The sequence below is a fragment of the Dendropsophus ebraccatus genome, unplaced genomic scaffold (assembly GCF_027789765.1).
Source record: "Dendropsophus ebraccatus isolate aDenEbr1 unplaced genomic scaffold, aDenEbr1.pat pat_scaffold_1168_ctg1, whole genome shotgun sequence".
NCBI classification, from domain to species: domain Eukaryota; kingdom Metazoa; phylum Chordata; class Amphibia; order Anura; family Hylidae; genus Dendropsophus; species Dendropsophus ebraccatus.
Window position 1 is genome coordinate 5,539 of NW_027208585.1, and position 13,980 is coordinate 19,518.

At 45.9% G+C, this 13,980-nt stretch overlaps 1 protein-coding gene across 1 annotated transcript; it reads left to right on the forward strand.

The window, feature by feature from the left end:
- The first annotated feature begins 583 nt into the window (after nucleotides 1-583).
- On the forward strand, nucleotides 584-13,214 carry LOC138774967 (phospholipid scramblase 2-like). Its single transcript, XM_069955738.1, has 5 exons — nucleotides 584-587; nucleotides 746-930; nucleotides 5,776-5,937; nucleotides 6,026-6,187; nucleotides 11,004-13,214. The coding sequence occupies exons 1-5, from the start codon at nucleotides 584-586 to the stop codon at nucleotides 11,049-11,051; spliced, it is 561 nt and encodes a 186-aa protein (XP_069811839.1). The 3' UTR covers nucleotides 11,052-13,214.
- Nucleotides 13,215-13,980: the final 766 nt, after the last annotated feature.

Genomic DNA, 13,980 nt, shown 5'->3' on the forward strand with positions numbered 1-13,980 from the left:
CAAAACTAATATATATGCCGTGCCCGCTACGGAGTCCAATCAGTCACTGAATATAGTATAACAGCACAAGCGAAATAGAAAAAAGTAGAAAAAATTATGGATTAGTGCACGCCTCACCAGACTGGGCTAAATGTCCGGGATTATCCAATAAATTTATTGGATAATCCCGGACATTGAGCCCAGTCTGGTGAGGCGTGCACTAATCCATAATTTTTTCTACTTTTTTCTATTTCGCTTGTGCTGTTATACTATATTCAGTGTATTCTCAGTGATGTCACTGCTGATCTCTAGTGATGGATAGGCTGTATTCTCAGTGATGTCACTGCTGATCTCTAGTGATGGATAGGCTGTATTCTCAGTGATGTCACTGATCTCTAGTGATGGATAGGCTGTATTCTCAGTGATGTCACTGCTGATCTCTAGTGATGGATAGGCTGTATTCTCAGTGATGTCACCGCTGATCTCTAGTGATGGATAGGCTGTATTCTCAGTGATGTCACTGCTGATCTCTAGTGATGGATAGGCTGTATTCTCAGTGATGTCACTGCTGATCTCTAGTGATGGATAGGCTGTATTCTCCGCGATGCGTAGGCTGTATTCTCAGTGATGATAGGCTGTATTCTCAGGAATGGATAGGCTGTATTCTCAGGAATGGATAGGCTGTATTCTCAGGAATGGATAGGCTGTATTCTCAGGGATGGATAGGCTGTATTCTCAGTGATGGATAACTCTATTGTTTTTGCAGGGAGCAGCCTGTTCCAGAGTTCTTGCACCTATGACCTATTGGGACCACATGGAGCCCTCGTATACCAGGCAGAGGAGAATCGGGAATGCTGTGGACCTCGGATGGATGTCCGTATCCGGAACATTCAGGGTTACAATGTCTTTAACATGTATATACCTTCTGAATGCTGCAGCTGGGAGACACGGGTAAGTCACCTCTATATATCCTGGTGTTGTGTCATGTTGCGTCTGCCAGGGGTGTTAGTCGTTATTTGCAGGGGTAGGTGTTGCGGTTTCGGGCTCGGAGTGCTATCTGGCCTCTCTGGTTCCCAACATGCACTGGTTATAGGTGCAGGATCAGTCCCTGGTGTCCCTGTAATGTGCTGGGACTGAGGAACCACCAAATCCAGATCAGCAAACTCCATAAGGAAAGAGTACGATGCCTTTAGGAACAAGTTCACACACAGCGGCTTTGCTTTTGAGTCTGATCGTCTGCGTTCTCTTGTAATTCTGAAGATTAGTTTAGTTGTGCTTGTTCAGGAGAATAGGCGGCTACCAGGGGGCCTGTGTAATAGTGCAGGACTCTGTCAGGGGGACTGTAGATTCTTGAAAGAAGATACCAGAACTAACGGTAGTGAATAGAACTGAATAAAGCTGGAAGAGATCACACCATGCTAGATCCAGGAAGAGGGTCCTCAGGTGTGATCATCTGAAAGGGGCCAATCCCTCGACTTATCCCAAAGTGATCTAGCAAGGTCAGCGGGGTACTTCGGCTAGCAGCAACTTCTCCAACCGCTGAGCATAGTCCTTCTTGTAGCTCTCAGGACTTCCTGACAAAGAGTTGTAGTGAATAAGTCCCCTCGAGGTAGACAGGTTTAGGGCCACGTTTAGTGGTAGGTGCTCGTACAGACAACACAAGTCATAAGTGCAGGGAGTCGCTTGCAGAAGGAATAGAGTCTCCCTGGTTAGAGGCACTCTGCACCTGGCTACCCAGGAACTAGCTAGGAGTAAGAGAAGCTGGGGCTAGATCCCTATGGAGGAGAGCTTGAGGCAACATAGGTTAGAACCTTCTAGAAGCTACTGGTGATGAGAATGGGAGAGTTGGCTGCCAACCATACTCTGCACATACAAAGTAACAAAACATTCACCTAACATTAACTCTTAATGTCTTCAATTTCCCGGTCCTCTTGGGTATTCATCATGGTGGTCCGGAGTGGAATAGTGACCCACCCGGACTATTGGTACTGGCACCTACAAAAAGGGGAGCTGACCTAAGGAAGGTGTGTGTACTGTGTTGGTGCTTGACGAGTAATCACAGAGTCTCTTTAGCATAAGTAAAGTCTTGTTTACTCTGAAGTAGCTGGAAACAGGCAGCAGATAATACAGCTTTGCCTTGATACAATACTGTACACTTGATAAGATACTTAATACTTTAGGATCCTGATCTGTACTGAGAGTAGAGAGAGTGGTACAGCTGTGCTGGCTGAGTTGCATGCTGAGAAGTAGAAAAGAAGATCAGAGAAGTAGAGAGGGGGATGTCCAGAGAGTCCCAACCCAAGTAGTACAGTACTGAGATAGAGTTCATAGGCTTTTAGCAACTTTGCTCTATCCGGATCAGTTCCTTTACTTTCTATATGGATACTGTCCTACAATGTGTCTCTCCTTGTCCACAGTGTGGGTTAGGATGATCCCTGACTTGTCCTCTCTAGTCAAAGTTTAAGGGTCCTATTACACAGAGCGATTTTTTTTACAATTAATGACTAACGATAAAGGATCGCAAATGAGATTGTTTTTCGTTAAACTGAAATCGTTCACCATATTACAGAGAACGATAATCGTAAGTGACGATCGTTACTGCGATCGTTACTATGATCGTTTATTCCTTCTGATCCCAGCAAAACAATGGGCAATGTGCTATTACACTGAACGATTAGTGAAAAAAACGCGAAATTTGAGCGAACGGATGTGGAATTACAGGGAACAATTAACGATAATTTTAAGTTCAGATCTAAATCAACGATTTACGATTTTTCGATTGTTGCCTGCAATTACACAGAACGATTATCGTTTAAATTTGAACAATATAACAATTTTTCGCACGTTAATCGTCCCGTGTAATAGGGCCCTAACACTGCATGGTGTTGAGTGTTCAGCTGTCTGTGGACCTGGCAGGAGCCTGAGCCCAACTGGACTACTGTAGAGAGCGTTCTGGCTTGTGTCCTTCCTCTACAGAGTCTAACGACAAAAGACCCTACACTTCCATGTGACTTCCTATCTACAGCCCCTGTAAGGTGTGCTGTGAGTGGGTGAGGAGAGCGTATGTGAGAAGTAAAGAGAGAGATGATAGGTGAAAGGCAGAAAGAACTCTCATTGGTGTGCATATCCATGTGACACACAAGCCTACAGCCTTACAAAAAACTGAGCATATACACTTAGAACAACGACATCTTGTGGCGAAACTCTGGTACTACTACATAACCACTTATACTTGAAAGTACAGGCAACTTCAGCAGCCACCGCTAATCAAATGGCGAACGTTCGGGTTCGGATGGACTCGAACCCGGTTCGCTCATCTCTAGTGACATTTGGGTTTTAGGATTGGAGTGATGAGGTCTGGGTGTCAGGATTGGGGTGTTGAGATCTGGGTGTCAGGATTGGGGTGTTGAGGTCTGGGTGTCAGGATTGGTGTGATGAGGTCTGGGTGTCAGGATTGGGGTGATGAGGTCTGGGTGTCAGGATTGGGGTGTTGAGATCTGGGTGTCAGGATTGGGGTGTTGAGGTCTGGGTGTCAGGATTGGGGTGATGAGATCTGGGTGTCAGGATTGGGGTGATGAGGTCTGGGTGTCAGGATTGGGGTGATGAGATCTGGGTGTCAGGATTGGTGTGATATCTGGGTGTCAGGATTGGTGTGATGAGATCTGGGTGTCAGGATTGGTGTGATGAGGTCTGGGTGTCAGGATTGGGGTGATGAGGTCTGGGTGTCAGGATTGGGGTGATGAGGTCTGGGTGTCAGGATTGGGGTGATGAGGTCTGGGTGTCAGGATTGGGGTGATGAGGTCTGGGTGTCAGGATTGGGGTGATGAGGTCTGGGTGTCAGGATTGGTGTGATGAGGTCTGGGTGTCAGGATTGGGGTGATGAGGTCTGGGTGTCAGGATTGGGGTGATGAGGTCTGGGTGTCAGGATTGGTGTGATGAGGTCTGGGTGTCAGGATTGGGGTGATGAGGTCTGGGTGTCAGGATTGGGGTGTTGAGGTCTGGGTGTCAGGATTGGGGTGTTGAGGTCTGGGTGTCAGGATTGGGGTGATGAGGTCTGGGTGTCAGGATTGGGGTGATGAGGTCTGGGTGTCAGGATTGGGGTGATATCTGGGTGTCAGGATTGGGGTGATGAGGTCTGGGTGTCAGGATTGGGGTGATGAGGTCTGGGTGTCAGGATTGGGGTGATGAGGTCTGGGTGTCAGGATTGGGGTGATGAGGTCTGGGTGTCAGGATTGGGGTGATGAGGTCTGGGTGTCAGGATTGGGGTGATGAGGTCTGGGTGTCAGGATTGGGGTGATGAGGTCTGGGTGTCAGGATTGGTGTGATGAGGTCTGGGTGTCAGGATTGGGGTGATGAGGTCTGGGTGTCAGGATTGGGGTGATGAGGTCTGGGTGTCAGGATTGGGGTGATGAGGTCTGGGTGTCAGGATTGGGGTGATGAGGTCTGGGTGTCAGGATTGGGGTGATGAGGTCTGGGTGTCAGGATTGGGGTGATATCTGGGTGTCAGGATTGGTGTGATATCTGGGTGTCAGGATTGGGGTGATGAGGTCTGGGTGTCAGGATTGGGGTGATGAGGTCTGGGTGTCAGGATTGGGGTCATGAGGTCTGGGTGTCAGGATTGGGGTGATGAGGTCTGGGTGTCAGGATTGGGGTGATGAGGTCTGGGTGTCAGGATTGGGGTGATGAGGTCTGGGTGTCAGGATTGGGGTCATGAGGTCTGGGTGTCAGGATTGGGGTGATGAGGTCTGGGTGTCAGGATTGGGGTGATGAGGTCTTCATCTACCAGTAGAGAGTCGCGAGCACGGGCTTAGCTAGGATTCATGGGGCCCCATAGCAAAAAACTTTATGGGGCCCTCTATACACTAATATATATATAATTATTATTATTATTTTTTTTCTCTCTCTCTCTCTCTCTCTATCTATATATCTATATATATATCTATATATCTATATATATATATATATATATATCTTCTACCTCTCTATATATATCTTCTACCTCTCTATATATATCTTCTACCTCTCTATATATATCTTCTACCTCTCTTTCTCTCTATCTCTATCTCTCTATCTCTATCTCTCTGTCTGTCTATCTATCTCTCTCTCTCTATCTCTCTCTATATCTCTCTCTATATCTCTCTCTCTCTCTCTCTGTCTGTCTTTCTGTCTCTCTCTCTCTATATCTCTCTCTCTATCTCTCTCTCTATCTGTGTATATATATATATATATATATATATATAGCAAAAAATCCTACGTGTAGCCACAACAGTGACTGGCAGAGGAGAGAGCCAATGTCTGCTTGTTCTGTCCGTCCACTGTATAGAACTATAACAGGTATTAGGAGCCTCATGGTTATATACATAGGTGCAGGAGCAGATTGCCTTCTGCTTAACCCTTTATTTACATGCTGCAACACAAACAAAGGGTTAATACAGAAGACAATTAGCTCTCTCCTTCACTACTCCTGCACTGATAACCTCTGACCTCCTGCGGTCAGAGGTTATCAGAGTAGTGAGGCAGAGAGCTAATTGTTAACCCTTTTTTGTGTTGCAGCATGTAAGAGAACACTGGGTCACTTACACACTGCAGTAACTAAAGGGTTAAGCAGAAGAACACAGGAGGCTCTTATCTTACCTGGGCCCCCTCCCTCCACGGGCCCCATAGCAATCGCCTTCCCTGCCTCTATGGTAGCTACGCCACTGGTTGTGAGGCTGATATACACATGACTTATAATATGTGCAGATACCAGGTCTTACAGTTGGGGAGGGGGTGGTGTCACCGCTTGATGTTCTCCAGTTACAGGTCGCTGACTCCTCAGGTCAGATCCTCGGTTTCATAGAACAGAACTGGTCCTTTTCTGCTGCTTCCTTCAACGTCCTGGACCCATTAAATCAGATCTGTCTAAAAGTGAAAGGACCGGGATGGGGAGAAGGCTTCATGTCTGACCGAGTCTACCAGGTAAGTAGCCGCCTGTCACCCCCGATGGAGTCTGTATACATGAGGGCCCCTCCCCCTGTATATTGTAATATGATGATCCCCCCCCCAGGTGCTGTCAGCTGATAAAGCCTTCATGGTCGGCCATATCACACGAGTCTGGAAAGGATTTCAGAAGGAAATGTTCTCCAGAGAAGACAAATATGTTGTCGAATTCCCACCAGACATGGACGTCTCCATGAAAGCCATCCTGGTATCCTGCGCCATGCTGATTGTAAGTACGAGGGGCAATAATATACACACTATATGGTAAGTGATGTCACCGCTGATTTCTAGTGATGGATAGGCTATATTCTCAGTGATGTCACTGATCTCTAGTGATGGATAGGCTGTATTCTCAGTGATGTCACCGCTGATCTCTAGTGATGGATAGGCTGTATTCTCAGTGATGTCACCGCTGATCTCTAGTGATGGATAGGCTGTATTCTCAGTGATGTCACTGAGAATACAGCCTATCCATCACTAGAGATCAGTGACATCACTGAGAATACAGCCTATCCATCACTAGAGATCAGCGGTGACATCACTGAGAATACAGCCTATCCATCACTAGAGATGGATAGGCTGTATTCTCAGTGATGTCATTGCTGATCTCTAGTGATGGATAGGCTGTATTCTCAGTGATGTCACTGATCTCTAGTGGTGGATAGGCTGTATTCTCAGTGATGTCACTGCTGATCTCTAGTGATGGATAGGCTGTATTCTCAGTGATGTCACTGATCTCTAGTGATGGATAGGCTGTATTCTCAGTGATGTCACTGATCTCTAGTGATGGATAGGCTGTATTCTCAGTGATGTCACTGATCTCTAGTGATGGATAGGCTGTATTCTCAGTGATGTCACTGATCTCTAGTGATGGATAGGCTGTATTCTCAGTGATGTCACTGCTGATCTCTAGTGATGGATAGGCTGTATTCTCAGTGATGTCACTGATCTCTAGTGATGGATAGGCTGTATTCTCAGTGATGTCACTGATCTCTAGTGATGGATAGGCTGTATTCTCAGTGATGTCACTGATCTCTAGTGATGGATAGGCTGTATTCTCAGTGATGTCACTGATCTCTAGTGATGGATAGGCTGTATTCTCAGTGATGACACTGCTGATCTCTAGTGATGGATAGGCTGTATTCTCAGTGATGTCACCGCTGATCTCTAGTGATGGATAGGCTGTATTCTCAGTGATGTCACCGCTGATCTCTAGTGATGGATAGGCTGTATTCTTAGTGATGTCACAGCTGATCTCTAGTGATGGATAGGCTGTATTCTCAGTGATGTCACTGATCTCTAGTGATGGATAGGCTGTATTCTCAGTGATGTCACTGCTGATCTCTAGTGATGGATAGGCTGTATTCTCAGTGATGTCACCGCTGATCTGTAGTGATGGATAGGCTGTATTCTCAGTGATGTCACCGCTGATCTCTAGTGATGGATAGGCTGTATTCTCAGTGATGTCACTGATCTCTAGTGATGGATAGGCTGTATTCTCAGTGATGTCACCGCTGATCTCTAGTGATGGATAGGCTGTATTCTCAGTGATGTCACTGATCTCTAGTGATGGATAGGCTGTATTCTCAGTGATACTGATCTCTAGTGACGGATAGGCTGTATTCTCTGTGACGTCCACGCTGATCTGTAGTGATGGATAGGCTGTATTCTCAGTGATGTCACTGATCTCTAATGATGGATAGGCTGTATTCTCAGTGATGTCACCGCTGATCTCTAGTGATGGATAGGCTGTATTCTCAGTGATGTCACAGCTGTTCTCTAGTGATAGATAGGCTGTATTCTCAGTGATGTCACTGCTGATCTCTAGTGATGGATAGGCTGTATTCTCAGTGATGTCACTGATCTCTAGTGATGGATAGGCTGTATCCTTAGTGATGTCACTGATCTCTAGTGATGGATAGGCTGTATTCTCAGTGATGTCACCGCTGATCTCTAGTGATGGATAGGCTGTATTCTCAGTGATGTCACCGCTGATCTCTAGTGATGGATAGGCTGTATTCTTAGTGATGTCAAATCTGATCTGTAGTGATGGATAGGCTGTATTCTCAGTCATGTCTCTGATCTCTAGTGATGGATAGGCTGTATTCTCAGTGATGTCACTGATCTCTAGTGATGGATAGGCTGTATTCTCAGTGATGTCACCGCTGATCTCTAGTGATGGATAGGCTGTATTCTCAGTGATGTCACGGATCTCCAGTGATGGATAGGCTGTATTCTCACTGTTGTCACCGCTGATCTCTAGTGATGGATAGGCTGTATTCTCAGTGATGTCACCGCTGATCTCTAGTGATGGATAGGCTGTATTCTCAGTGATGTCACGGATCTCCAGTGATGGATAGGCTGTATTCTCACTGTTGTCACCGCTGATCTCTAGTGATGGATAGGCTGTATTCTCAGTGATGTCCCTGATCTCCAGTGATGGATAGGCTGTATTCTCAGTGATGTCACCGCTGATCTCTAGTGATGGATAGGCTGTATTCTCAGTGATGTCACTGATCTCTAGTGATGGATAGGCTGTATTCTCAGTGATGCCACTGATCTCCAGTAATGGATAGGCTGTATTCTCAGTGATGTCACTGCTGATCTGTAGTGATGGATAGGCTGTATTCTCAGTCATGTCTCTGATCTCTAGTGATGGATAGGCTGTATTCTCAGTGATGTCACTGATCTCTAATGATGGATAGGCTGTTTTCTCAGTGATGTCACCGCTGATCTCTAGTGATGGATAGGCTGTATTCTCAGTGATGTCACTGATCTCTAGTGATGGATAGGCTGTATTCTCAGTGATGTCACTGCTGATCTCTATTGATGGATAGGCTGTATTCTCAGTGATGTCACCACTGATCTCTAGTGATGGATAGGCTGTATTCTCAGTGATGTCACTGATCTCTAGTGATGGATAGGCTGTATTCTTAGTGATGTCACTGCTGATCTCTAGTGATGGATAGGCTGTACTCTCAGTGATGTCACTGATCTCTAGTGATGGATAGGCTGTATTCTCAGTGATGTCACTGATCTCTAGTGATGGATAGGCTGTATTCTCAGTGATGTCACCGCTGATCTCTAGTGACGGATAGGCTGTATTCTCAGTGATGTCACTGATCTCTAGTGATGGATAGGCTGTTTTCTCAGTGATGTCACCGCTGATCTCTAGTGATGGATAGGCTGTATTCTCAGTGATGTCACTGATCTCTAGTGATGGATAGGCTGTATTCTCAGTGATGTCACTGATCTCTAGTGATGGATAGGCTGTATTCTCAGTGATGTCACCGCTGATCTCTAGTGATGGATAGGCTGTATTCTCAGTGATGTCACCGCTGATCTCTAGTGATGAATAGGCTGTATTCTCAGTGATGTCACCGCTGATCTCTAGTGATGGATAGGCTGTATTCTCAGTGATGTCACCGCTGATCTCTAGTGATGGATAGGCTGTATTCTCAGTGATGTCACCGCTGATCTCTAGTGATGGATAGGCTGTATTCTCAGTGATACTGATCTCTAGTGATGGATAGGCTGTATTCTCAGTGATGTCACTGATCTCTAGTGATGGATAGGCTGTATTCTCAGTGATGTCACTGCTGATCTCTAGTGATGGATAGGCTGTATTCTCAGTGATGTCACCACTGATCTCTAGTGATGGATAGGCTGTATTCTCAGTGATGTCACTGATCTCTAGTGATGGATAGGCTGTATTCTTAGTGATGTCACTGCTGATCTCTAGTGATGGATAGGCTGTACTCTCAGTGATGTCACTGATCTCTAGTGATGGATAGGCTGTATTCTCAGTGATGTCACTGATCTCTAGTGATGGATAGGCTGTATTCTCAGTGATGTCACTGATCTCTAGTGATGGATAGGCTGTTTTCTCAGTGATGTCACCGCTGATCTCTAGTGATGGATAGGCTGTATTCTCAGTGATGTCACTGATCTCTAGTGATGGATAGGCTGTATTCTCAGTGATGTCACTGATCTCTAGTGATGGATAGGCTGTATTCTCAGTGATGTCACCGCTGATCTCTAGTGATGGATAGGCTGTATTCTCAGTGATGTCACCGCTGATCTGTAGTGATGGATAGGCTGTATTCTCAGTGATGTCACTGATCTCTAGTGATGGATAGGCTGTATTCTCAGTGATGTCACTGCTGATCTATAGTAATGGATAGGCTGTATTCTCAGTGATGTCACTGCTGATCTCTAGTGATGGATAGGCTGTATTCTCAGTGATGTCACTGATCTCTAGTGATGGATAGGCTGTATTCTCAGTGATGTCACTGATCTCTAGTGATGGATAGGCTGTATTCTCAGTGATGTCACCGCTGATCTCTAGTGATGGATAGGCTGTATTCTCAGTGATGTCACCGCTGATCTCTAGTGATGGATAGGCTGTATTCTCAGTGATGTCACTGATCTCTAGTGATGGATAGGCTGTATTCTCAGTGATGTCACTGCTGATCCCTAGTGATGGATAGGCTGTATTCTCAGTGATGTCACTGCTGATCTCTAGTGATGGATAGGCTGTATTCTCAGTGATGTCACTGCTGATCTCTAGTGATGGATAGGTTGTATTCTCAGTGATGTCACTGATCTCTAGTGATGGATAGGTTGTATTCTCAGTGATGTCACTGATCTCTAGTGATGGATAGGCTGTATTCTCAGTGATGTCACTGCTGATCTCTAGTGATGGATAGGCTGTATTCTCAGTGATGTCACTGCTGATCTCTAGTGATGGATAGGCTGTATTCTCAGTGATGTCACTGATCTCTAGTGATGGATAGGCTGTATTCTCAGTGATGTCACCTCTGATCTCTAGTGATGGATAGGCTGTATTCTCAGTGATGTCACTGCTGATCTCTAGTGATGGATAGGCTGTATTCTCAGTGATGTCACCGCTGATCTCTAGTGATGGATAGGCTGTACTCTCAGTGATGTCACTGATCTCTAGTGATGGATAGGCTGTATTCTCAGTGATGTCACCGCTGATCTCTAGTGATGGATAGGCTGTGATTCTCATTTTTATTTTACAGGATCTTTTGGAACATGAGAGGCAAAGAAATTCGAGGAATTACGATTGAGGACCTTGTACCTTGTCTGTTGGGCAGTGGAGGACTTTGCACTCTGTACAGTATTGCGCGGCCGGTGTGTTGGGGAGAGATATATGTGTATACCCTCCAGGACCGGACCACCCCTCCCCTTCTCACTGTCGTCTGTGTTATTTTCTGATGTATTTATAAATATTCGTGTTTCTGCCCCCCCACACACACACACACTGCTGAGATGTAATCTGCGCTCCCACCACTAGATGGCAGCCTACCTCCGGGTGTAGACTATGCTCATCCGCCAGCAGTTTCAGTGATGGAAAAACAATCATATAGTAAATGAATTGGCACCTTATATAATAAACTGAGGGTGAGTTACTGCTCTCTGCTGTCAGCCATCTCTCTCTACGGTGTCTCCATCAGATGATTACAGCGGCGGCAGCGTGGGAAATATTCAGACACCGAGCCCCAAGAACTGCAAATATGTCTCTGAGGCAGTATGTTGTTGTGCAGTATGATGCTGGATTATACAGGTGGGGCAGTATGTAGTGGTGCAGTATGATGCTGGATTATACAGTTGGGGCAGTATGTAGTGGTGCAGTATGATGCTGTATTATACAGGTGGGGCAGTATGTAGTGATGCAGTATGATGCTGGATTATACAGGTGGGGCAGTATGTAGTGGTGCAGTATGATGCTGGATTATACTGGTGGGGGCAGTATGATGCTTGATTATACAGGTGGGGCAGTATGTAGTGGTGCAGTATGATGCTGGGTTATACAGGTGGGGCAGTAGGTAGTGGTGCAGTATGATGCTGGATTATACAGGTGGGGCAGTAGGTAGTGGTGCAGTATGATGCTGGATTATACAGGTGGGGCAGTAGTAGTGGTGCAGTATGATGCTGGATTATACAGGTGGGGCAGTATGTAGTGGTGCAGTATGATGCTGGATTATACAGGTGGGGCAGTATGTAGTGGTGCAGTATGATTCTGGATTATACAGGTGGGGCAGTATGTAGTGATGCAGTATGATGCTGGATTATACAGGTGGGGCAGTATGTAGTGGTGCAGTATGATGCTGGATTATACAGGTGGGGCAGTATGTAGTGGTGCAGTATGATGCTGGATTATACTGGTGGGGGCAGTATGATGCTTGATTATACAGGTGGGGCAGTATGTAGTGGTGCAGTATGATGCTGGGTTATACAGGTGGGGCAGTAGGTAGTGGTGCAGTATGATGCTGGATTATACAGGTGGGGCAGTAGGTAGTGGTGCAGTATGATGCTGGATTATACAGGTGGGGCAGTAGTAGTGGTGCAGTATGATGCTGGATTATACAGGTGGGGCAGTATGTAGTGGTGCAGTATGATGCTGGATTATACAGGTGGGGCAGTATGTAGTGGTGCAGTATGATTCTGGATTATACAGGTGGGGCAGTATGTAGTGATGCAGTATGATGCTGGATTATACAGGTGGGGCAGTATGTAGTGGTGTAGTATGATGTTGGATTATACAGGTGGAGCAGTATGTAGTGGTGCAGTATGATGCTGGATTATACAGGTGGGGCAGTATGTAGTGGTGCAGTATGATGCTGGATTATACAGGTGGGGCAGTATGTAGTGGTGCAGTATGATGCTGGATTATACAGGTGGGGCAGTAGGTAGTGGTGCAGTATGATGCTGGATTATACAGGTGGGGCAGTAGGTAGTGGTGCAGTATGATGCTGGATTATACAGGTGGGGCAGTAGGTAGTGGTGCAGTATGATGCTGGATTATACAGGTGGGGCAGGTCGGACCGCACGGAGGCAGGTGAGAGACCTCCGGCGGTCCGTTTCAACGATCCGCTCCTCCTATTGACACCCCGTTGTGTCACTGTTCATTTCTTGGTTAGGTGGTAACTATCTATTGTTTGGGTATCACTGTATTATCTGCCTATTCATCTTATTGTTGCTTGTATTAGTTCTGATATCTTATTCTTTATGGCAATATATTTTTTTCACTTTTGAAGGGTTATTTACCTTCTTTATTTTGAACAGGACACATTATAATCTTTTTACGGGGTGTCAAGGTGGATGACACCTTACGTGGTGTCTCCACGTTTGGTGTGCTTTTTAAGTGTTTTTAATCTTTTTGGATCTATGAGTATTATTTATATCTCTTTTTGTACCTGTGGAATAAAGTACTGTTATTTTTGAGCTTATTCTATGATTTGTGGTGTGCTTACTTACCATATGGCATATACTTTTCTTTGCTTTCTCTGGTATACAGGTTTTCTATATGCCTATTGTTAGCACCCAACCTCATAAATTGTTTTGGCTGTGCATGCCCCCCATTTGTTGTTTTCCTGTTTAGCGTGTCATTACCGGTGAGGTCCCGGCTGCTGATTGCAGCCGGCCCCCACCTGCTATGAAGCGCGCTCTGCTCCGGAGCGCGCTTCATAGCGGGAAAAAACACCCAGGACGTAAGGTTACGCCCTAGGTCGTCTGGGGACAGACTTCCATGACGTAACCCTACGTCCAGGGTCGTCTAGGGGTTAAAGAGTCACTGTTGTATTTTTTTTTTTTTTTTTTTTTTTTGCAGAAATCAATAGTCCAGGCGATTTTAAGAAACTTTGTAATTGGGTTTATTAGCCAAATCTGCCATTATCTGCATGTAAAAAGCCTTTTCCCAGGTCCCCCCCTCCTTCCTCTTTTCCATCCACTGCAAAAAATCTGGAAATTGTGACTTGTTGCAGGAGTCGTCCCCTGTCTGCTCTATGGAGAGGGGAGGGGGGAGGAGGAAGGAGGGAGTTAGCCGGCAGCAGATAACAGAGGATTACAGGCACGGAGCTGGGTGACAGGTTCCCTTTAAGTTACCTCAATCACTAAAAATACATCCGGTCTTTCACAAAAGTCTTTTTAAGAAATCCACTCCTTCACAAGTTCCTTGTCTTCCTCCCCCTCCAGTGGCGGTCAAGGGGAATTGGA